The following is a 25,717-nucleotide window of genomic DNA, read 5'->3' as shown; positions in this document are numbered from 1 at the left end:
CCAATCTTCCTCTATTTTGTATGTGGGACACTGCCACAGCACAGCTTGATGAGCAGTGCATATGTCCGCGTCCAGGATCGAAACCTGCAAACCCCAGGCCACTGAAGCAGAGCACACGAACTTAACCACTACACCACCAGGCTGGTCCAAGTTTGAGGGTTTTTTGTTTCAATAACATAAAAGTCACAAAACAAAAGCTTTCGTCATCCTAAGACAACATCAAAACACAAAAGTGTGACAACTTTCATTTCACATTGCTTAGATTTATTGAGCAGAGATCTGGAAACTGACTCAAGCTCTCAGGGGTACAAGATCTATTTGGAATGTCCTACAGGATTTATAAAGCCAAAATATCCATCTACGGCACAACAAATTTCTTCCACAAACAGCCAAGACTAATATTTTCTATTTAATGTGTATTCTTATGAGGGAAGGAGATAAAACTAAGATGAAGAAGTAAGCAGACATGAAGCTCATAAAACATAATATGAAAATGGTGGAATAAAAACTTTTAGGAGGCTTCACAAATCTGAAACTGGAAAAATGAGGAAATACACACAAACCTGCACAGATTAGAGTCAATGAACCAAAAAAAATACACCCACCATGAAAGAAGAAGTCCAGTTTGCAGGATGTACCCAGAGTAGGTGAAAGAAGAGGAGTGTTATGCATGTGGGCAGGAGAAAGAGGACAGAGACAGAGCAAGAACCATCAACTTGCAGTGGGCTTCCACCTGGCTGCATATTAAACTCATCTGGGATCTTTTAAACTCTACTCTGTCCAGGTTCCCCAGACCAATTAAATCAGAATCTCTGGAGTGGGAGTGGGAGGGACTGGACTGGTGGTTTATTTTTTTAATTCTCCAAGTGACTCAAATGGACAGTCATGGTGAAGAACCACTGAGTTCCCACAGGCTCTCTTCTCCCCAACCCGACACAAATTTAGAGGCACATGTGACCCTATTTAATGCTATTCCCCAATTCCTCTCTCCTCCTGCAGCGGACTGAATGTTTGTGTGCCCTCAAAATTCATATGTTGAAATCCTAGCCCACAGTGTGATGGTATTTGGAGGTGGGGCCTTTACGAAGTCATTAAGTCATGAGGGTGAAGCCCTCATGAATGGGATTAGTGCCTTTAAAGAGAAGATGCCAGACAGCTAGCTAGCTCTCTTTCCATCATGTGGGGACATAAAGAGAAGATGGCAGTCTGCAATGGGGAAGAGGTCACCAGACTCAACCATGCTGGCACCCTGAGCTCGTACTTCTGGCCTCCAGAACTGTGAGAAATGAATGTCTGTTGTTTACAAGCCGCCCATCCAGTCTATATTATTTTGTTATAGCAGTCAGAACAGCACCCCCCACCCATCACTTGTTTCTAATATTTGCGGAGGCAAATGTTTAAATCTGTGATTCAAGAAACAACCGGGGAAGAAATCTGAGTCAAGAGGAAGCTCGCTGGAGAACAAGTGAGAGGCTAACACTCTGGTAAGGCAAGTACCACAAGGTACCACCAAAGGGGCTCAGACTAATGCAAGCCCATCCCACTTCCTGGGGGCTGATCAGAGCAGGACCTGTTGACCATCTGAGAGGAAAGGGGGACTGTGCAGCCAAAAACACATTTGCAAGCTAAAAATTTCTCTCTCGAGCTAATACTAGGGTCCTAACAGCTTCCTCCTTCTAGACTCCCATATCATCTTTGTTTTAATTTTCTAGTCTTAGATAAATCATATTACTATAAGGTACTGCAAACCTCTTTTAAGAAAATACAATGCACCTGAAAATATTTAAGCACCTAGGTATGTACCCCTGTGAAACTTAATGGGGAAAAGAGGTAACAGGATTCTGCTTCTCAAGGAAAACAAAATGTGAATACAATAAAATTTGAGTAATATAAATGAAATGCTTATAACTAGGGGACCAACTCAGTTTGCTCATGAATTTCCCAGTTTTAAGGCAAGTTTTTTTTTGGTGAGGAATATTGGCCTTGAGCTAACATCTGTTGCCAATCTTCCTCTTTTTTTTTCCCTTCCCAAAGCCCCAGTACATAGTTGTATATTCTAGTTGTCGGTCATTCTAGTTCTTCTATGTGGGATGCCACCTCAGCACGGCTTGATGAGCAGTGTGTAGGACTGCATCCAGGATCCGAACCTGCGAACCCTGGGCTGTCAGAGCAGAGTGTGAACTTAACCACTTGGCCACAGGGTCGGCCCCTGGACTTTCCCACTTTTAGGCCTGAAAGTTCTGCTTCCCGGGAACCCCTCAGTCTCAGGTAAATTGCAATGGTCGGTCCCTTCACTTACAACGTGCCAGGCTCTGTGCTGTAGCATGTGACACGCATTGGCTGGTGTAATCATCACCATTTTACAGATGGTAAATGCCCATTTTACAGATGGGGAATCTGAAGGTTAGTGTGATTAACTAACACGGGCAAAAATATCAGAGCCGTGTGGGAGCTACTACTTAAATGCCAACGATCTGACTCTAGAACCCAAACTCAGGCCTATACCACACCAAAATGACATGGAAGAAATGACAAGAGCGTCTAAGATTAATTTACAAGTAAGCATTGTGAATTCAGAAATGTGAAGGAGCACTACGGTCTAGAGAGCAGAGAAGCTTCCAGGAGTAGTGAGGACTTGATCTGAAGTCGGCAGAGTCGGCAGTCTGCCATTCATTCCTGCCTCCAGTGGTGCAGACAGGAGTGAGAGGAAGGGAAGGCGACAGAAACAGGTTGAATGCTTGGGGAGACCTGCGAGCCAGGTGTGTAATGCTCCCAGAGGTGACTCTGGTTGTGTAGCAAAGCTCAGGGTATAAACGCCGCAAGAAGTTCATGTGAATGTGGTTGATGAGGTGTGCGAGAACATCTCTGGAAGTAATTACAGTAAGAATAACTCATTCCCTTTCGGACAAGCAAGCTCAGATCACATAGTAGCATCACTTCTGAAACAATGGCTTTTAGATTTAAGGGTCATTTCAGCATTTGATAAGTCTCCAGAGCATATGTGCGCGTGTGTGCGTGTGTAATCTTGGTTTCTTCTTCTCATTGCCAATAGTATCCTATTTTACCCAGGGGAATTGTCATTCAGTCCCCTTATCCTGTATGAATAATTTCAAGTCTATGTTCAAATCACATCTCCTAATATAACTTCATCCGCTTTCCCACTGAGCAGTGAAGACTCCCACCGTGATGCCACCTAACAATTTTCAAAATCACTCTGTAGAACACTGCCAGAAAAATGGTACTCCCCCAAGTCAGCATTAGCATAGTGACAAGCTCTACTCCCACAGACATGCTAAGAATTTAGTGGAAAATACAATTATTTAACTATTTTCTTCTCTAAACTTAAATAGACTTGTAATGTTGCTTTAATCAAGTATAAGTTGAATATTTAAAGATTCCTAATTATCTGTTAACTGCAAAAGGCAACATAAATAGATTCTGTACTTTTTAGAACTATGCATACATACATTACATTTGACCATTTCATTTCTATCATCAGCTTGGTTGTCTCAAGTAAGAGCCTCTAAAATACTGTTTGGGGACTCTATAATTCCTAAATATTGAAAAAAAACACAAAATGAGTTATATTTTAAATTATCTGTCAGTTAAACTTAATTACTCGAAAGCTCAAAAAAGCCATACATTTTGATTTCAAAGCCAACTGGTTTTTCTCTAGAAAAAGTAAATCTGTGAATGTTTTCTGACAGAACTGAGCTAAGACATAATATGGGTTGAACAGAACTAGAAAGCTTTAGATTTAAGAACATCTGCTATTTTGTTCCAGAAGAATCTAGCCAATTTACTCCCACATTTAGATTTGAATTTCAACTTGCATATTTTTCTCTTAGATTTGTTTCCATTTTTTAGCCGTCTAAGCCAGGATAAACTCCCCAACTTGTAACTGTAACCCTAACCACAAATATAAGCAGGATTGTGTCTGATGGAAAAGGAAATAATTTCTGCCCCAAATTACAGAGTCTTTAATAACATTCTCATGACACAAAATCCATACAGCATGCATCTGTGTCTACATGTACATGATATGACCCAAAACAAAACAAAATAATAGTGGAACGTACAGTATGGATATATATAGAGTTTCCTAAGAAGAACTACATAATTTGGGGAAGTTATTTAAAACTAGACTATGTATTTGGTGTATTCTTGCACTAAATAATTCAAATACTGACTCTAAGGGAGTCAACCCACAAGGTGTTCCCAAATACAGTTTACATGACACACCCTTAGGGACAAGCCACAATAAATATCAGATCTAGACACATCTCAGTATTGGTTACACTTCTGAATGAGCAGGTATATTTTTTCCAACCAATAGACATATGTGAAATGAACTCAATGTGTCCCTGACATGATCTGAAGATAAAGAAATGTGGAGGAAGGAACGTAAAGGATTGTCTGGATCTCCCAGAGCCCAAGCTCTAAGTTCAAGGTAAACGGCTGGGGCTGGAGAAATAGGCACGTATGAAGAGCCAAAGTCAGGGAGGAAGGTGAGCAACAGGTTAATGTGATCAAAGACGCACAAGTATAAGGACATTTAGACAAGATCTAAGAAACAGCTTGACACACAGGCTAGTAAACAACAAGCCCAGGACACATGGGTCAGGATGTGATGTGCGATAAAGATCAAGAACTGGAATGTCTGAGAAAATGTGCATGGGCAGATCAGGAATATTGTGGGGGGAAGATTAGGCAATAAGGAGTAGGGAATCTGACCCCTAGAGAAGCAGGACACAACCAGGAGCCTAGGCATCAGGAGATGATGAACAAACAAAATGCAGAAACTCAATACATCACTCAGCTGTATCAGCCCGCGGAAACTGTAAAGTCAGGATCTAGTCCCCATGACCTGGGGCTTGGGGCAGTAGGATGGGGGCCACCTGGATGAAATAGGAAGTTAGGGGAGAACAAGGAAATTCGTGTTTTCAAAGATAACATTATGGCTTTACTATTTGATATATAAGACAGATACGTAAATATGTATATATACGCAGTCCATTATCTAACTTTGACATCAATTTTGATCCATAAAAAACAAAAATTACTATTTCCATTCTCATTGCTAATGCTCAACAATACAAAAAACAAGAATACCTATTTTCTCCTTTACATGTACTCCATGTTACAATTTATGAAGCTCGTCCAAAGTTTTCTTCTTTGACACATATGCTATAGCCACATTTATCTCCTTCCTGAAGATCAAACCTTCTCTTTTCCCCAATCAAGTCAGCTTCACAGGAAATATATTTTTAATGTTTTATTATTTGCTACTTAAGTGTCAGATGGTTCTCCTTCATATACATATGGAACCCTTTGATTTAATTTTGGCAAATCAATGAAAGACACATGTGCATCTTGGACAAGTGCTATTCATTAGTATTTCATCCTTTCCCCAACTTCACACTCAGAAAAGGAAACTTACAATGTTTCTTTCATTCCAAGTGTATTGATGCTAGGAATATGAGTTTCTCTAAGGACTCCAAATTCATTCAGTATCTTGAACCTTTATCTTGGGGGAGCAAGAGAACTAACCAAAAGACTCTAACAACTTACAGTGTCTTTTTTTATAGGCTAGATGTACTAGCTAGATGGCTAAATATAATCATGTAATATTCTATTAATTGGATTTCACATCCTAAAAGAATCATTCATCTACCCATAGATTAGTTTCATCACAGAGATTTAGTATTTCAATCATCAACTCTAAATTTTCCTAAACTTAAATGAAAATACTAAAACATCACTTTTTTGACAGAAAATAGCAAACTTCTCAAACTCAGATCAGAATAATACTCAAATACACAGGAAAACAACACAACGGAGATTCTCTTGTTGAATATATTTTCTTTACAGAAATCAGGCTAGCAAGGATTTGCATATTTTCATGGGGCTGTGATTGCCAATCAATAATCAGAAAACTGAAGTAGTGGCTAAAATAGAAATACTGGCAAGTTTAATTTAAATGAAGACAAAGAGTTCAAAATCACGAGTGTATTTCCTAGTAGGTTGTTCTGGTTATCTACTTTTAAAACTATGTTTATCACCAAAAACGAGTAACACTGAACTTGGGGCAAAATGCCATCTAGAAATCATAAAACAGAAATCCTCAATGGGAAAAGAGCATCAACAGAGAAAGTAATGTGGGCAAAGGACTGCGACTTTATGGATTCTATCCATATTCAAAGAGATTAGGAAACACTGCTGGTTGGATACATTCCATCACTTTCAAAATATATTAATCTTATTATTGTGCCTGCATTTAATATACCTGTTCTCAGTTGAATGGTAAAATTAATTTTTAATGGTGGCTATTGTCCTTAGGAAATTAATGCATATCCTAGGGGCTTTGCTGAGTTGAGAAGTGATGATCTGTTCTTGCATTTTTCTCTCCTCTCTTTCACCATTTACTCCCTGAGCACCCCCAGTGCTGCGCTAGGTACTGGAAGGAAAGCTAAATGACACATTCCTTCTCTGTCTCCACAGAGTTCATGATCTAATAATAAACAACAATACACTGAGAGAGAAGCCATAAAAGATGTGAATTTCAGAACTCTGATGAGCACATCTACTTCACTGAGTCCCTCTGAGGACAGATGTCATAAGTAAACAAAACACTGAGAAGTATTTATATGAGAACAGAAGTGTTAATGTAGGAATAATTTACTGATTTCTTAGTTATAAAATGTTATTAGCTGACTCAGACTTTGTAATAAACATAGGTTACAATGTTACATTCCAGTGAAACATCTTATATTACTGCTTGTTAAAAAGATCATGATAAGGATTATCATTGTACCATGACTCTCAAGTCAACTTTGCTTGGTAGACACTAATAAAGACTAATGCCAAGTTTTAGTGATTTCACACATGCAGCAAAGCTGTTTCTTTATATTTCAGATCAAATTTAATTTCAATATATTTGTATAGTCAACAATGTTTACTGAGCATCTACTACAATAGAGGTACTGTTCTAGGTGCTAGTTATAGAATAGAGAAGAAAGCAGGTAGAAAGATTCTGTTCTAATAGAGTTTATATCCTGGGGGAGAAACAGACCCTATACAAACAAACTAATTAATACATAATAAAATGTCAGGTAGTAAAAACAGTTATGAATATATACCCAGAAGAAGGATTGTTGGGTCATATTGTAGTTCTATTTTTAACTTTTTGAGGAACCTCCATACTGTTTTCCAAAGGGGCTGCATCATTCCACATTCCCCACCAACAGTGAATAAAGGTTCCGATTTCTCCACATCCTTGCCAACACTTATTTTTTTGTTTTTGTTTTTGCTTTTGCTTTGAAAATATTCTAACAGAGGTGAGGTGATATCTCATTGTGGTTTTTGTTCATTTGTTTGTTTTTGGTGAGGAAGACTGGCCCTGAGCTAACAGCTGTTGCCAATCTTCCTCTTTTTGCTTGAGGAAGATTGTCCCTGAGCTAACATCCATGTCAGTCTTCCTCTGCTTTGTATGTGGGACGCCACCACAGCATGGCTTGATGAATGGTATTTGGGTCTACACCTGGGATCTGAACCCACAAACCCCAGGGTGCTGAAGCAGAGTGCATGAACTTAACCACTACACCACCGGGCTTGTCCCTCATTGTGGTTTTGATCTGTATTTCCTTGATCTTGAAGGGATATCCATGGCCCCTTGTTCACTGTGGCACTATTAGCAATAGCCAAGATATGAATACAATCCAAATGCCCATTGACAGGTGAACGGATAAAGAAAATATGTTACATACACACAATGGAATATTATTCAGCCTTAAAAAAGAAGGAAATCCTATTATTTGTGACAACATGAATGGACCTAGAGGACTTTATGCGAAGTGAAATCAGCTAGTCACAGAAGGACAAATACTACATAATTCCACTTATACAAAGTCTAAAATAGCCAAACTCATAAAGCAGAGAATAGAATGGCTGCTGGGGGAGAGGGAAATGGGGAGTCATTGCTCAACGGGTACGAAGTTTCAGTTATACAAGATGAATGAGTTCTAGAGATCTGCTGTACAATATAGTACCTGTAGTTAACAATACTGTTTCGTGCATTTTAAAATACATTAAGAGGATAATTCTCACGTTAAGTGTTTTCACCACACACACAAAGAAATGAAACAGATTGACACAGACACACACACAAAACACAAGGAAATTAAAAATTAAAATTGCAAAAGCTCAAGGTGGGAGAACACCTGGCGTGCTAAAACAGCCAGGAGATCTGTGTGGCTGGAGCAAGGAGGCTGGTGGAAGATGAAATCAGAGATGTGATCAAGGGCCAGACGATGCAGCGCTTTGTAGACGGTAGACCTTGGTTTTTAGTCTAAGTGTGATGGGAAGCCACTGGAGTTTGGGCAAGGATGTAATGAGATCAGGTGCAGGTTTTTAAAGGCTCACTGGCAGCTGGGTGGGGGCCAGACTGAAAGGGGCAAGAATGGAATTACAAAGACCAGGGAGCCTATTTCTGCAATCTCAAGGAGATACAAAGGTGATTCGCTCAGGGTGCAGTAGAAGTCGTGAAATGTGGCCGGATTTGGGACAGATATATTTTGAAGATAGAGCCAACAGGCACACAGATGCATGTGATGTGAAGTGTGAGAGGAAGAGAGGTGATAAGGACAACGTCACGGTTTTTGCCCGAGTATAAGCGTGAATGATCATATCATCAGCTAAGATGAACAAAGAGAAGAACAAGTGTGTGTTGTTCGTTTGGTGGGGAAGACAAGGCAAGACATTAGATTTTGGCTTCAGATAAAAGATTTGAGATGCCTATTAAACATCCAGGAGTTGGCTATTTTGTCTGGAGTCTGGGAGTCATTAGAGTGGGTGTTTCTGCTCTTATACATAAATGACAAATGTCAACGAGAGAAGTTGTGGTGTTTGAAATAAAAGTCCACAACGCTGTCTCTACACCATCAGCCCCTCTAGAGGACTCCTAAGAAGGTCTTCTGGTCATTTGATGCCCAAGGAGTCAATTTCCTTGGTAGAATCTAAATCATCCAATGCAGACCAGACTCTTAGACAAGCTCCCAGAGTAGATCAAACCTCCAAGGCAGAGCCTCAGTTACCTTCTAGTCTAGGTAACTGGTCCTCTAAATAGCCTCTAACTCGCCTACAGGATAGAGCCCAAGGGAAGTGCCCTGAAATTATATTCAGTTGAACCCTGTCTCTGAAAAGACTGTGGCTTCACACTGTCCTCACTCTGGTTCTGGTCTTCTTCTTCAGCCCATCTCCTAGACACACACAGCCCCTGGGCTCCAGATGTGCCCAAACACACCAAGTTTCCAATGTGCTATGTTCTCTCATATGCTACTTTCCTGCCTAAAACACTCCTTTCCCATTTCTCTGCCTGGCTAATTCTAACCTTATGCATTATTCCATCATAATGCCTTCCTGAGCACCGTGGGTTTATGCATCTGGTTCACCCACCAGAATGTGAGTTCTTTGAAGACAGCAACTGTACATTTTATTTTTATGTTCCCAGCATCTCACACATATGGGAGATACTAGATAAATGTTTGGTGAATGAACAGATGGAGTTATGGTGCCTATAAAACACCAAGGCAATTGGCTACATAATTGGTTCATAGCTCTCTTGGTATATGTACAGACAAGCTACTGAGAGTTCCAGAATGTTCTGAGGCATCTCTTGCAACCTAACCTCTTTTAAGAACATAGTGCATGGGATGGAATGCTATAAGCACAGCCCAGTTGGGATGGTCACAGAATTCAGAAAACTGGTTTTCTATCAGTTAAGGCAGGACTCGGTCATCCCAGTAAGATTCTTTCACAGCAAAATGGAAAGGTCAGCAGTTTGGAACACTGAGGATTTCTCTTTGGAAAAGAGCATCAGCTGTTTTCCTTCGCCATCACACTGCGATGTCCTGGATGCTCCAGAAGAAAACAGAAATACATAAAACACTTGAAGCAAAACTGAATACAAGTTTAAACTGAGAAAGGTAAACACTGAGATCCCAAACACATAACAATACTAGCAAAGCAATGCTGTAAATCAAGGAAAAGCAAAGAAATACAAAGTAATACCGGCAGGCAAATCCATGTTGCAGGCAAGTGAACGAAAGACAAACACAAAGATCAAAGAAAACCTTGCAATGAAATAAGCAGAAACCATCAGGGCTATTTCCACTCAAGGAACTGTGTCAAATGAAAATAAGTTAACCTAATCTAATACCAAAAGGCAATAAAGATAACTTCAAATAATACTATTCAAGAATGAAAACAAAATTAGACGAAGTTTAAATAAAAGCCTCTTTTATTGAATCAAAGTAACACAGTAGAGATGTAAAATGAAAACCCTTTGGTAACTTAATACCTTGGAAAGCAGACTGAAAAGCAAAGAAAGCCCAGAATAATCTTATAAGAAAATGAAAATATTCAGCAATCAAAGCAAGATGGGAAAATATCATGAGAAACACGTAACTAAAACAACGATAAAAACTTAAAGGAGAAGGCTTCTATGTTAATGCTCATGAAAACCAAATGTGAATGAGGAAAACATTGTACTTTTGCCTCAAGGAAATGAGCTGATGGTTTAACCCTTTGTTCTAACAATTAGAATTTCCTCTAACTGAGAAGGACCGGAAAACTATGATGCTCAGAACTGCCCGGCCACTTAATTCACAAAGTAAAACACATCGCCTTCAGGACATAAACACATTCTCATCCAGAGAAGGAAGAGAAAGAAAAAAACTAGAGTTCGTTGAAATTTACGGCACTTGGCTTAGGAAACGTAAAACATCTTAGAAAGCTTCTTGTTCTACATGCTTCTTGTTACAGATGTGGAATCTGAGCCTAATAAGGGGAGCTGACCTCCCCAGAGCCCAGACTGAGTAGTGAGAGAGCGAAGATGAAGTGCATTTCTTGTCCCGCTGCACTGAGTGGACACCACCTCGACAGCAGGGAGACACCCCAATAGGACAGACATCTCTCTGGGACAGAACACATTTCATCAGATAAAATCCTAATCTAAATTTAAAGGAATCAACAAAATCTGGAAGGAAAAAAATGGCATTTCTAAATACATATGAACATTTTCTTTTCTCTTCATCTAACGCTAAGAAGTATTGTTCTAAAATTCTTCTCAGTTTCTAGAATGGCATTTAAACAATGCATGTGATTAAGTGTTACTGTTAAAGACACTGAAGGTTTTTATCAAACAGCTGTCATCACCATAAAAGCTCCCCCCTCTGACAAAGTCAGTCAGCACCTCCTTACCAGGGCCCACATAGTACACATTTCAAAGGGGACCCTAAATTTCAAAGCCGCTGAAAAGTCATGGATCCTACTGCCTCCCCTCCCCACCAGAAAAAAAAAATAATACTCTGGGAATGTTTCCACTTTAGGTTTTTTCCGGCTATGCTTTAATGTCATTGAAACATATCAAAACAAAAGCGGAAGAATTTCCTTGAAAGCCTTCCACAATAGCACCTTATTTAAAAAAAATAATTATACTTACATATATTTATATATGTGGGTCTAGTTTTTAAAATATTAATCTGGCCATTTCATTCATTCACCAGCATTTGAAGAGTGCTTATTCTAAGAGCTGCAGATGGAGCAGTAAACGAAACAGCCCACACCTCTGTTCCTGTGGGGCTTCTAGGCTCGGGAAGCAGAGACAGACAAACAAATAAATACATAACAGTGCCGGGGCTGTTAAGTGCTGATGAAGGGGAAAAAAGCAGAGTAAAAGGGACAGACAGTACCAGAAGGTGCTATTTTATCTCTGGTGGTTGGAGAAGGTCTCTCCGAGGTGACATCTGAGCAGAAACATGAAGAAAAATCGGGCTAAACAGCTATTCAGGAGAGGTGGGACGGGGAGTGTTCCAGGCAGGAGGAACAGTAAGTGCAAAGACCCGGGGGGTAGCTTTCTTGGAAGGTTAGCATAAAGTAGGCAGACCAGGATGACCAGAGTGGATGAGTGCATGAAGAATGGCAGCAAATGAGTTCAGGTCAGAGCAGCCGCCAGGGCCCAGATCGGATGAGGGCCTTGGAGGCCATGGTGAGGATCCAGGATATATTCAGAATGAAATGGTAGCAGAAGAGTGACAGGATCTGACTTCTGTTTCAAAAAGCTCCTTCTGGCTGCCAGGTGGAGAACAGACCAAGGCAGAGGGTTGGTGATGCAGAGCGGCAAGAGCAGAAGCAGGAAGCCCTCAGAGGCTTCTGTGCTGAGCTGAGGGAGAGGAGGCAGCAGCTGAAACAAGCAGTGAGGGCAGAGGTGGACACAGGCAGTCAGATCCTGGGTACACTTTTGCTGGCAGAGGTGAGAAGCTTGCTAACACGTTGGATGTGTGGCGTGAGTAAAAGCCAAGTGTGCAGGGGGCCAGCCGGTGGTGCATTGGTTAAGTTTGCACATTCCGCTTCGGCGGCCCAGGGTTTGCCAGTTTGGATCCCAGGCACGGACCTAGCACCACTTGTCAAGCCATGCTGTGGCAGGCGTCCCACATATAAAGTGGAGGAAGATGGGCATGGATGTTAGCTCAGGGCCAATCTTCCTCAAAAAACAAAACAAACAAACAAAAAGACAAGTGTGCAGAATGACTCCCAAGGGTTTGACTTCTGACCCTTGGAAGTTGCAACTGCCACATAGCAAGTAGGAGGCCTGAAAAACTGGCAGAAGTAGGGGGAGAGGGAGAGCGGAGTGGGGAAAAGGCTTTGGGCATATTAGATCTGATATGTCACTAATCATTTAAATGCAGACATAAGGTGCCAATTGATAGAATATGCCTTGCTTCACTTAAAATAAATGACATTAGGAGTATATTCCCAGGTATCGTAAAATCTCTTCAAATTGACACAGACATCTTGGGGGTGCACCATCCCTTGTGTTCATTATAAAACTTACTGGTACATCTTTCCTTTTGCTTCATACTTCAATATCTGTTTTCCAAACCAGGAAACATCACTAAAGACAGGGCAACCTGGCCTCATGACAGATGACTGAGAATGACATAAGTTTATAAATGCCTCTAAAGAGTCAGCTTTTCTTACAAGGCATGATTTGAGTTACTGAGACCCCCACTTCCCACCAAAAATCTCCTCCCGCCACCTTTTACACAGTCTGAAATTCCTCCATTTTAAAAAACGTAATTATTCCCTGTTAACTATGTGTTACTCTTACTGAAATTCTAATAGAAATGCAAGAATATATATATACCTTCTTTCAATGGAGACATTTTCTCATTCAGTTTGCCAGAGTATAGGGTCCTCTCGCGAGAAATAATTAGAAAAAAGAAGGCGCTGTGGCTTGAGAAGAGAAAGAAGAGCTTAACCAACAGCAGAGGGTCTTTATAACGCAGGCTTGGAGGAGAGAACGGAATGGGAGACAAGCAAACCTGGACTTCCTCTGCTGGCACAGAGGGAGCTGAGAAATCTGCAGGAGGGGTCTCCGAATTCTCCTTCTCTGCAGAGATTCATTCAAGACCTTATCAGTGCCACAGATGATGACTTCCACATTTATCTCCAGTGCAGCCTTCTCCTCTGAACTCTAATTGCCTATCTGATGCCTTCATTTGAACGTGTCATTGACACAGCATTTCAGTGCTCTGTTCCATCAGAAACATTTTTTCTCCCAAAGCCCCCTTGGCCTAGTTAACTATCACTTAGCATTCACATCTCAGCTCATATCTTCCTTCCCTGACATCAAGGCCAGATGGAATTCCCCTGTTATACATCTTGTCGCCCCATGCCCTCCCCTCACAGCACTCACTCTGTTTGTAATTATATATTACTTGGATAAGCATCTGCTTCATGTCAGGGTCCCCCACCAGACTCTAAGACTCTTGGAGCAGATGCATGTCTCTTTTGCTCACTGCTACGTGCACTGCCAGATCCAAGCTCTTGGCTAGTGTACGAAGAGCAGTCAATAAACATTTGGTGAATAAACGAATGAACGAAGTAGAAAGGTCACTGGTGAAGCAAAGACTCTAAGGGACATTGCATTTGGGTGAGACATCAACTCCAACACACTGGACTGAGTAAAGTTAAATAAGGTTGATGGAAAGGTATTTTTGTAGTTGCTTGCGGTTTTATTTATCTCATCAAGCATCAACATTATTCTGTACCTCCAGAACCACAGAGGACACTGAAGGGAGACATCAGTAACCCAAAATCCAAAATAAGAAAACCTCAAGAAGTTACTGAACCCTGTGTTAGAGAACCAGACACAGAAGGGGGAGGTCCCTCATGTCTATCTTACCTAGGAGAGCACAAAACTAGTTGACACACGTTTCATTAGATTACAGAGAAAGGAGATCTTTAAAAACTTTCTACTAAGGTGGGATCTGAAAAAAAATTGAACTCATAGAAACAGAGTAGAAAAGTGGTTGCCAGGGGCTGGGGGTGGGCAAGATAGGGAAAGGCTGGTAGAAGAGTACAAACTTTCAGTTATAAGATGAATAAGGTCTGAGGATCTAATGTATAACACAGTGACTATAGTTGACAACACTATATTGTATAATTAAAATTTTCTAAAGGAGTAGAACTTAAATGTTCTCACCAAAAAAGAAAAAAAAAGAGATAGATGTGTGAGGTGATAGGGTAACCACAGGCCCTCTAGGACCAGTTCAACTGACCCCATCTCATCAACAGAGTAATTAAGAATGGTTTTTCTGGAACTGAGAAACAACCCCTTGTCCAGTTCAGGCTGGTGGAGACCACCAACCCATCAACCGAGCCTGTGCAAATGCCCAATAAGAGACCCTTTTGACATCAAGGTTGAAAATTCCACTCTCAGATCACACTAACACCACCATTTTGTGAACACGCGTCCTATGAAGAGCCATGAAGCTTGACTATGCTTGCACAGACCATCAATTACCTCACTTCTCACCTCCAAACATCTTTCTCCACACTTCAGACCACCCTGCCCTTCATCCCATAAATTTCGCCCCAAATCCTCGATCAGGGAGACAGATTTGAGACTGCTGCTTCCTGTCTCCTTGCAGATCAATCTCGCAATGACGATTTTTCCTTTTCTCAAAAGCTGATACTGTAACAATTGGCTGTTTATGAGCATTGAGCAAGAGAACCCTAATTTTGTGCAGTAACAATGGATGTGTTCATTAACTAAACAGGAGGACTCCTTTCACAATGTATATGTATATGAAATCATCATGAGGTACGCTTTAAATATCTTACAATTTTATATGTCAATTACACCTCAATAAAGCTGTAATTAAAAAGAAACTTTCTATCAAGTTTAGGCCGGTCTGAATGTATAATTTAAGATGTATAGAATAGAATTGATTTTATTCTCATAAGTGTTTTATTTTCATGAGTGCAAACAACAATTATACAATTACAAGAGCTTTCATAGTTTCATCAGGTCCTCAGTGACATTACTTTTTCTCCCAAGGTGTTAGGTTTGTTCAACTTCAAAATTTCCTGCCTTAGGGATTTCAGCAATGTGACCTTTGTGGTTGAAAAGGAAATTCAGTATTGCTTTTGTTCTTATGCGCTTCAGTCCTCTGGCTTCCCCACTGTACTGAAATGTAGCTGCAGTGGGGAGCAGGGAGCTGCACCTTAGTCTTAACCGTTCATAACAGCTTTATCGCCAGGATTAGTTTAACATCCAAAACAATTTCAACTTAAAAGTTCTAAACCTAGCCCACCAGCTTGGATGAAGAAAAAAAAGAGAATGTAGAGGAAAATGATGGTTCTATAAAATACGGAGAAGATTATTAACAATCAACAATATTTTCATTTAAAAAAAAAATCTCATACTGCAAGGATCACACCCAATTTGTTTTTGGCAACATCTAACTCTGTCTACAAATGTATATCAATATTTAAACACACACAGGTTCAGGGCAACCTCTTAGCCACTCAAATATAACTGTGAGATCAATTTTCCTTAATGGAAATCAGATACGAACTCCACAGAACTCGAGTTTCCACTCGGGCTGTGCATATCCATCGCATACAACTCGTGTGAAGACAGATCACGCAGTAGATCCCAAGAGCCTTTTGTTGTTAAAGATCCATTTGTGGTGAAAAGAGTGAAGATGGGAAAACAAACATGCAAAGATGCAAATTAGTAGTTTAAAAAAAAGACAACTTTCTAAACATAATTTAAAATTTTCAAATACACCGGGCTAAACGTTTGTGCAAAGGTGAAGAACAGGTTAAAAGACACGCCTGTGATACATTCTTAAAAAATGACTTTTCTTGGAGAGTGGCTCATTGTGGATACCTCCTTCGTCAGATGGTCGTGTTACCTCACTGCAGCAGGAAAAGCTAGGGTAAATCTCGGATAGCTCGGACTTGTCATCTCCCAGACCCGTACCGAACGTACTGCTGGAATGAGATCGAGACCGGTGTCTCCTATAGAGACTCGCCTTTTCTATATTGGAGGGAAAACATATATCTGTGATTAAGTGACTTCAAGAACAGAAGAAACAAAAAATTATTTAAAAGTTTAACAAGGAAGAGAAATAACTCCTATTCAATAATATTCCAAAACCTCAGCTATTATAAGTTCACTTATTCCCAGATTTCCGCATCCACTGCATCCACTATATAAATGACTTAAAAATCATTTATTTTCGTTTTTTTAATGTAGATTTGAAAGGACAGATGAAGGATGGGAAATCGACAAGAACTAAGAAAACATTGGCAAACTAATAAATTTCTATCCAACATAACATCTAGTTATACATAATTGTTTTCAAGTATCGCCAAGCATACAGTCTGTCTTGCTTTTTCTTTATTTTTAGAAAGTTAATTGACACGTTTTAGCTGATTATGCGGGTCAAATTGACTATAAAAGTATTAGAATCCTGACTTTGCCTTGGGCATTCAATTTTATTAATGTCAACAATTAAATCTAAGGTAGAAAGCTGGGGGCAGAGTCAGACCTAAATGATACATCTATTTATACTGTTTGAAATAACTGCATAACTGTCAAAGCTTCAGTTTGCTAAACACAGTCTGAAAGGGTGAAATGTCAATCTATGCCATCACTATACCCAAACCATTCTCTTTTTTGCTTTTAGTTGTAAACATTCAGTCTAAGATAAAAGTCAAATAAACTTCCTATGTAAAATATAAATTTTGCCTTACATAAAAACTCAGAGAAATTTTAAGGATACTTGGAAGTCTATTTTTTTTAAGACATTTAGATGCTATACACAAAACCTCTCCACTGTTTTATATATAATTCTTCAAATCTACATTTAAAATGTTGGAACAATGTTTTTCATGAAACAAATCTTTATGTCTTAGCACTTTGGTGTAAGCCAAATAATTGCATTTTTAAGCCCAGAAAACTTATAAACTCATATTCACTAATAAAAAGCACATAAGCAAGTTCTAGACGCCTTTTTTAAATGAATTTAGAACAAATGAATCTAGGTCATGTTATAAACCCCTTTTGCAACTTTTGTTTTCATACATGATTTATGGTATTTTAAAGCAACATAGCACTTTTTTGGTTTTTTGAATCTTCAACTTTAAAATTGACATTACACAGTTGGCAAATGAACCTCTACAGGTCAGAGTAGCTTCCCTTTCAGGAGAAAACCATGTAAATGGAGAGAAACTCAAAATGTAAGCAATACCAGAGAGCATATGTAGACTTCTAGACTGAATATTGTCCTCCAGGGGATCAATGTCGAAGATGGAGCCTGGATCTGTGCGCCAAACTTTGAGGTCTTTTACCAAAAGGAAGACACCAACAGATCAAGAATGAATACAAAAAAAAAAGTCAGCACCAAAGAGTCCAGTGGAAGTCTGTAAAGCAATATATGTAAAAACAAACATGCAATAAGCAAACCTACCGAGCTGCAGACCCCCAAGGAGAATGAGGGGACAGCCACGTTCACAAGGATTTGTTAAGAAAATTTTATGATCACAATGAGGTTGCATGGTTTATTCTTCACGGAGCTGCCACATGGAGCCTGTGACTGTTCACCCAGCACATGTGCACACCAGACAACTCCCGCACCGCTGAGCCCCAATCCCTCGCGCTCTCCACACACGAAAACCAGGAAAATGTTTGATTACAACCTCTCATTAAAGACACGTGGGTAATCCAGAAGAAACGACTGAGAGGTTTTTGTCTGAGAAAACAAAACAAACAAAAACTTCTCTCCCTATAACAGAAACAAATGTTTGAAATGTAGGCAAGTGGCAAGCCCGGTTTTCATTCTGAGCCCATGAGCACAAGCTAACCCATGTAAGATACATCTTTTAGAAAAGGGCAGTAAGGCAAGGCACCGAGCAAGGAGTGAGGAGGGACGGAAAGAGGAACCAGGAGCAGCTTCCGGCTCTCAATGGACCACAGGTGAGTCAGTAATCAGACCGCGCCAGCCAACTGGGTCTGCCATTTTAGCTGGAGGCAGAATCCAAATCTAATAACTTCTGGTTCATTACTCTCTCCAACTAATGCTTATCAGGTCCTAAAATGATCCATATAGTGCTGTACCAACAACAGGAAAATAAAAACCTAGTTGCAGACATGTGACAGAAATGGAGTATGAGTAAAAGCAATTAATTAGCAAACTGGAACTGGGGATCTACTGTCTTAATTAATTTAATTAATATTATGTAGTGCTTACCATATGCCAAGCACTATTCTCAGTTATAACTCATTTAAGTTTCATAATATATTAAATTAGGTACTATAGGGTCCCTATTTTATAGATGAGGAAACTGAGGCAGAGAGCGATTGAGTTCCTTTGGCCAAGGCTACACAACTACTAAGGAACAGAGCCTCCAACCAAAATAGAAGCAGGACAAATTGGCTTAGTCTGAATTACTCAGAAAATCTTTAAGCCTGTATTTTCATGCCTGGCACAGAAGCGTAATGTTTGCTGAATGTAGTTCGTTTTGTGCTTGCAAAGGCAAATCCTCAACAAACAACAGTTTCCCTCAATAAGAAGACATAAGCTGACTTCTGGATTGCCCAGTAAGTGAATAATTTAGAGTTATATATCTTATATTTTTTAAAAAATAATAATTTCTACATCAAAGGTAATGAGTACTGATGTCTGAGAGCTCAAAATCTGGACTCTCTCACAGTTTCTAGCAAAGATTGCACCGTCATTCCTGGCCCCTGATTTGGGTAGGACCTGGGATAAGCTGTGCAGACTCCAGCATTTTCGCCCTCACGGGATGAATCAGACCCTCCGCACTAGCCCTTATGAGATGTTAACACAAAGCAATGAAACTTTCTAATTCTGCATGACTTGCGATGAAAACATCACAACTCATCCATCCAACTTAATGTGATCCTTTTAAGCTATCAACTTGGGAAGATCAGCAAAGCTATCACTTGCCTACAAATATGTCTGGAATCCCTCTTCGGAAAACGCTTTCGGAGTTGCTTTAGTAAGCAAAGTAACTTAGTGCCCTGATTTTACTACCCTTGTTTATGCTAAGACATTACCCTGTCAAAGATACACTTTCCTCCCCAACTCACCTCTAAATGGCCTTTCCCTAGTTCCAAAAAACAAGCTCTTACCTTTGAAGATGAAGATCACCTAACAGTGAAGTTACTGAGAGGCACGGTACCAAAAATATTATTTGAGCTATATAATATAATTGGACTAGCTACAAAAATTCAGAGGCAAACTGCTCTGGAGAAGACGACAGTCTTTTGGAAGTGTGAGTTGTTGATATACACTGAAAAGTCAGTAAGTTTCCTTTCTAGCCCTGCCTTGGACTTCAGTGTGATCCTCAGTGTCTCAGCCCCCATTCAACACTATGTTCCTAAGATTTCCTCTGACTGACTAGAAGGAACAGCAGGAAGAGAAAGTTCCTCCTGCTCTGATTTATGGGACTTTCAGACAGCTCTTGATTATCCCAGTTCAGAGTAATATTCAAAAAAATACAGGCCATTCATTTTACAGAATACCATCAGAATATCTCTATTTGTACTAAAGGACCTAAATGGGATTGTTTCTGTTATTTCTGTCACCCATGCAGACGATGTCTGCAGTACAATATATTGATCAAGTATACAAACCAAAGGAAACAGAATAATTGTCCAACCATTGTTATCACCTGTGTCTGATCTTTGGGCTGCTTCTTGAAAAAGTAGGAACATTCTTAAGACCAGAAAAGTATTAAAGACAGAGAACGTGCAATAATAGAAAGGATGTGCAATGATACCTTGTGAATGCCATGAATCCCTTTCCACACGGTGCAAACAATAACACGGCCTGTGGTCCATTTTCAACTGGGCACCACATCAGATATTTGAGGAGGAGTCTGATGAATAAGGAGGCTAATTCTAAAGCTATGGCAAGGAGAATCTTTTTGACTGTGCAGACCTGCCGAGAAGGACCAGCAGCTTACCAACGATGATTCCAGGTCTCCTGTCCATCTCCACGATGTGAGGATGGACACCTTTATAGGCAGCATCGCTGACGATCTGGGTGTTCTTCCTCACTCGCTCGGTCACAGGGTCATCCACAACAGGAGTAAAGCCTCTTCCCTTTGTCTTTTCAAAATCTTCATGATATTTCACCTGAAAACAAAGGAAAAAACAATATTAACTCAAACTGAAATGTTCTGATTGTTACATAGCTCACAAAGTCTTGATACAATGACAGCTGTCACTGCACCAACTGGATCTAGATTATTTTCTACAAATACGTATCTTTTCCAATTATTCCAAAAACAATGTCCAAAACTTCAGCTTCCTAGCATCAGAAATGAAGTGCTGATATTTTCACAATGTTTTTCATCATTATGGCTCTTTTAAATTATATATAAACCTGTGTATCAATCAGAAGCTTTAAAAGATAGATATATACACGTGTGCATATATATATATATATATATATTTTCCTGAGGAAGACCAGCCCTGAGCTAACATCTGCCGTCAATCCTCCTCTTTCTGCTGAGGAAAATTGTCCCTGAGCTAACATCTGTGCCCATCTTCCTCTATTTTATATGTGGGATGCTGCCACAGGGTGGCTTGATAAGTGGTGTGTAGGTCCACACCTGGGATTCAAATTTGCGACCCCCAGGCCGCTGAAGTGGAGTGCGTGAACTTAACTGCTGCACCACTGGGCGGGCCCAAAGATAGATATTTTTTAATCCTCGTTACTTCCTAAAAGGTACCAACTTAGCTACAAATTAATTTCCTATCTCTTAACCTTTAATATGCAATAAAATGATAAACTATTTCCACACAATTATTCAAGAAAACAGTATTATTTAAAATTAGATTGAGAGTTACAAACAATTATATATACAATTTTTTGTATATTATTACAAAAACTTAGGTATACTTTAAAACATACATTTTTCATGCTCTGAAACTGGATTAGGGTGATTATTGTGCAAGTCTGTAAACTATATCAGAAACTATTGAACAGTAAACTTTAAATGGGTGAACTTTATGGTAGATAAATTATATCTCATAAAATTGTTTTAAAAAATACATTTTTTTTACATTCTTTGCAACATGCAAACACACCAAGCTCCATCTTAAAATTAACTGAAAAGAAGTGCAGACAAATGTCTTTCACAAAATGCATTTATAGTAGTCACGTTAGAAATAAAAAGACGCCCAAAAAATCACTGAGAAAAATTACTTTATTTGAGTAAATGTTTCCTTTACATTTCAGTGTGATTAGAAAGTGCCCCCGTAAGGATGGGCCCATCGCATCTCCATGCTTTGTTACTTATCCAGATTAATGGTGAACTAATGCCGCGGGTACACTGGGCGGTGCCATTCCTTAGTATGTTTTAGTCATGAGAAGGATCTGGTTGTATCCTACCATTGAAATATGATTTTGTGCTTCTTTGACATGTCTCAGAGCAGGTGTATCTAAAATCAGACTTGGTCTACCTTTCATCTGTTTATGGTCCTGGGTATATTTTACCTGCAAAAGTAAATAGAACATACTTATAACAAGACAATTATAATAAAAAACATTATGGAACTTTTTCGAGCTTTCCAAATGAGTGAAACATACACAACATATTCTGAATTATCTCCTGGGTAACTTGTTCAGTAATTACATTTCATTCTAGAATAACAATCTAAAATTTTACTCTCAAAGATCTCTTTTAAAAGCTATAGCAAAAATGACCTAAATCTATCAACTGAAAACAAATGTGTGAGTGATCAACATCCACTAACAATGTAGTTAGTAAAACTGGTTATCATACTTAAATTAAACAGGGAAAGTCCAAAACTCAGTGGAACTTAAATTTATTTTTCTATTTCTATATTTCCCCATTTTCCACCATAACACTGTTGAAGAATGCACACCAAGCTTCCTTCTATTTCCTTTTATTTTTCCCCTCCAAAGAAGATAAGAAACAATAAGGCTAGTTTCCCTTTTTTTTTTTTTTTTGGTGAGGAATATTGTCGCTAAGCTAACATCTGTGCCAATCTTCTTCTATTTTGTATGTAGGATGCCACCACAGCATGGCTTGATAAGCAGTACGTAGGTCCACATCTGCGATCTGAAGCTATGAACCCGAGACCACCAAGGCGGAACACATGAACTTATCCACCAGGCTGGCCCCAGCTAGTTTCCTTTTAAGCAGCCACAGTTTAAAGGTAATTTATGGGGGCTGGCCCCATGGCCTTGTGGTTAAGTTCGGCATGCTCTGCTTAGGCAGCCCGGGCCCAGTTCCTGGGCACAGACCTACACCACTTGTCAGCAGGCAGGCCATGGCAGCAACCTACATACAAAATAGAGCAAGACTGGCACAAGTGGTAGCTCAGGGTGAATCTTCCTCAGCAAAAAAAAAGAAGTTAAGTTATATTGACTACAGTCAGCATCTGTAGACAGAAATGCCAATAGAAAGGTGTCCACTGTAAAACCTAAATGCTGATCCCCAGGCATAGAGCTCTTCTTGACAGCTGACCATCAGCACACTATTTGTGAGGCTGATTATCAGATTAGGATAGCAATTATTGCAGACCTGAGGGCATATGTGCAATTTACAACTGATGCCCTGAGATTCACTAAGAGAAAGCATACTATCCAAATCAAACTGATGTGCACCGTGGGATTTTAACAAGAAACCAATTTCTATATTAGATGTATTGTAGGATGTTTTTCCTCTAAGTCCTTACTTTGGAGTAATGACTCATTTCTTATTTTGTTTTGCAGAGAGCACTTAACAATCCACGTTCAATGGAATCCATCCGTAAAATGACAATTATTTAACTTACGCATCAAAGACTACCAGTTTCAAAGACACTGGTTAAAATAACACGAATCATTGTTTAAATGAAAATAACATAGTTTAAAACTAAACTTTAAATGTGACTGTCACATCTGGAAATATCAATGAAGGATTACAGGATAACGTAAATCTAGTGGCAGCTTTTGGACGTTATCTGAAATAACATGTGTATTTACTACATATATCACAAATGCTTCTTGAAAATAGATTTTGTTTAAAACAGGACTGCAAGTAAACAATAAGGGAAACATTCTCTGTGACAGCCCAAAATGAATAAAACCACTTGCCGAACTAATATTTTCTTGATTCTTCTTTACTCTTTCCATTTCAGGAGTTACACTCAAAACCGTAGCTCTTCCCAGCTGACCTTTATAACAAACCTATCATTTCAGAGAACAAAAAATAGAGTACTATGAATCAATTCAACTAAATAAGAGCCGCATAGTATTTATTTTAAGGAGCTAAGGAAAAGACTCTATGAAAACAGAGGATGCTATCAGAGGTCGAGTCATATGTAAAATGCTTGCCTCTTAAATCAATCCATCCTAAAACACCCCATAACAGGGATTATGTGTCCAAATCACTGTGAATGGACCCAAATATATGGGCCTACCCATATTGTTGTAAAGCTGTAATAAGCATTTCATCGCAAAAGAATATGATAAGAAATGTCTTCATGGATATTATTCAAAGGTATTCCTACCCATATAGAATGGTACTATGCTGTTGTAGTTTCATAGTAATTAACCGTGCAGAACTTTTGAAAGGATGCCTAAATAGGTGACCATGGTCATCCATAAAAAGGCCAGTGTGCTTCCCACTACTCCGTTCCTGCTTCTCAATAACCATGCTCCTTTTCCAGAGTAATGGAGTCACGCCGAGTGTGACTCTAAATATATCGCAGAAAAGAGGACCATCTACTTCTCCAAACTATAGTTGTTAGGAAGAGTGCCAAACAATAACCTGCCTTTCCTTTATAATCTGGTCAAATGACTTTAAAGTTTTGAAGAAGAAAAGACTTCTTTGAACCAAATAGATGTCCAAATTTCCTCTTCCCAAGAACCCAATCTATATGTTAATGACTTCGAGAAAGGAGTCTGTCTGTGAACTACATCCGTAGGTTACATAAACAGAAGGGAGTTAGAGCAGCCAGGAGACGGTGTCTGAACAAAAACTGACAGCCCCTTACCAAGTGCCCCTAAAATGGGCCTGTCTCATGTGACCTATTCAGCTATGCACACTTTATAATTTCCCCCCAGATGCCGTCCAAAAATAAAGTAATAATAGCTAGAAGGCTAGAGAACTAAAACACATACAGGTAGAAAAAGAAGTGGGAAGCTCATTTGTGGGGCCAAGAAGCCAGGAGCTATTGCTGCATCCCTCTGGGGAACTGCAGCAAAATAGCATGAAGCCAAGAGGGATACACAAGAACGTGTAGGCAAAATCCTACTGGTTGTCGCTGGAAACTCTGCAGCAGGGAATGCCTCGTTGTGCCCATAATACCTAAGACCCCGACACCTTTCGAATAAATTGGTAGTCAATTCAGAGCAGAATATCAACTCAAGGTCATGAAAACTTTGTCAACATAATTCCTCTTGGAGATATTGACAGCGCGTTTGCTATCCTAAGAAAAAAGTTACTAAGCAGATCACACATTGCTGATGTTCTTCTGGTTTTCTTTAACTCTCTTCAGCTCCGGTGGATCCGAAATTGCAGTTGCCTGTTTAATCTCTCCTTTGTATTTTACCTGTGGAGGATAAAGAATTTTAATAGAAAGCAAAATGGTCTCCACCCAAATACCACAGAGGACGAGCCTCAGGATTATCTCTCTCCACATTTTTCACCATCTTGGATATGCGTCCATCTTCTGGTTCACATCGACACGTGGATTCTGATTCATCTGACCTAGAAAGACAACTTGTTGGTTGTGCTTCTTACAAATGATCTTTTCTGTTCGATACAAAACTAACTGCAAATTCTACAATTAAAAGTAATGGAGGGGCTGGCCCCGTGGCCTAGTGGTTGGGTTTGCGTGCTCCGCTGCAGGCGGCCCAGTGTTTCGTTGGTTCGAATCCTGGGCTCGAACATGGCACTGCTCATCAAACCACGCTGAGGCAGCGTCCCACATGCCACAACTAGAAGGACCCACAATGAAGAATATACAACTATGTACCAGGGGGCTTTGGGGAGAAAAAGGAAAAAAATAAAATCTTTAAAAAAAAAAAAACATCATTTCAATCTTCACCATGGAAAAGAATAAAATAAGAAAACCTATATTTTTTTAAATAAATAAATAAAAGTAATGGAAATGTAAGGGAGAAACATCGGAAAGAAGTCATTATAAGAGAACTACAGTGGGTCACTATGGCAGCCCGGGAGGGCCACTGACTACCTTTCAGACCCTGAGCTTCTACTTTCAAAAGAAGCTAAAGATTCCTCACTCCTGCCGCCCTCCAGGAAAATGATAAGGACAAAGCAGGGGTCGGCCTGATTTCCTCCACCTGGGAGAATT

At 39.6% G+C, this 25,717-nt stretch overlaps 1 protein-coding gene across 10 annotated transcripts in view; it reads right to left on the bottom strand.

Annotated features, from left to right (window-relative positions):
• Nucleotides 1-25,717, bottom strand: part of NEBL (nebulette) — a 332,430-nt gene that overhangs the window by 10,876 nt on the left and 295,837 nt on the right. For 7 of the 10 annotated variants that reach the window (XM_070601400.1, XM_070601399.1, XM_070601401.1 and 4 more), the window contains 6 exons: nucleotides 24,860-24,952; nucleotides 23,493-23,585; nucleotides 21,780-21,884; nucleotides 20,347-20,518; nucleotides 17,607-17,699; nucleotides 16,241-16,390 (listed from right to left, as the gene is read on the bottom strand). In XM_070601400.1, the coding sequence (XP_070457501.1) occupies nucleotides 16,241-16,390; nucleotides 17,607-17,699; nucleotides 20,347-20,518; nucleotides 21,780-21,884; nucleotides 23,493-23,585; nucleotides 24,860-24,952 (706 nt within the window). The remainder of the gene's footprint in view (nucleotides 1-16,240; nucleotides 16,391-17,606; nucleotides 17,700-20,346; nucleotides 20,519-21,779; nucleotides 21,885-23,492; nucleotides 23,586-24,859; nucleotides 24,953-25,717) is intronic. The other 3 variants (XM_070601407.1, XM_070601408.1, XM_008522132.2) reach the window with 3 other exon arrangements.

The sequence above is a fragment of the Equus przewalskii genome, chromosome 30 (genome assembly GCF_037783145.1).
Source record: "Equus przewalskii isolate Varuska chromosome 30, EquPr2, whole genome shotgun sequence".
In the NCBI taxonomy this organism is placed as follows: domain Eukaryota; kingdom Metazoa; phylum Chordata; class Mammalia; order Perissodactyla; family Equidae; genus Equus; species Equus przewalskii.
Note: the sequence above shows the minus strand (reverse complement) of the source record. Positions and strands in the feature narration are given on the sequence as shown.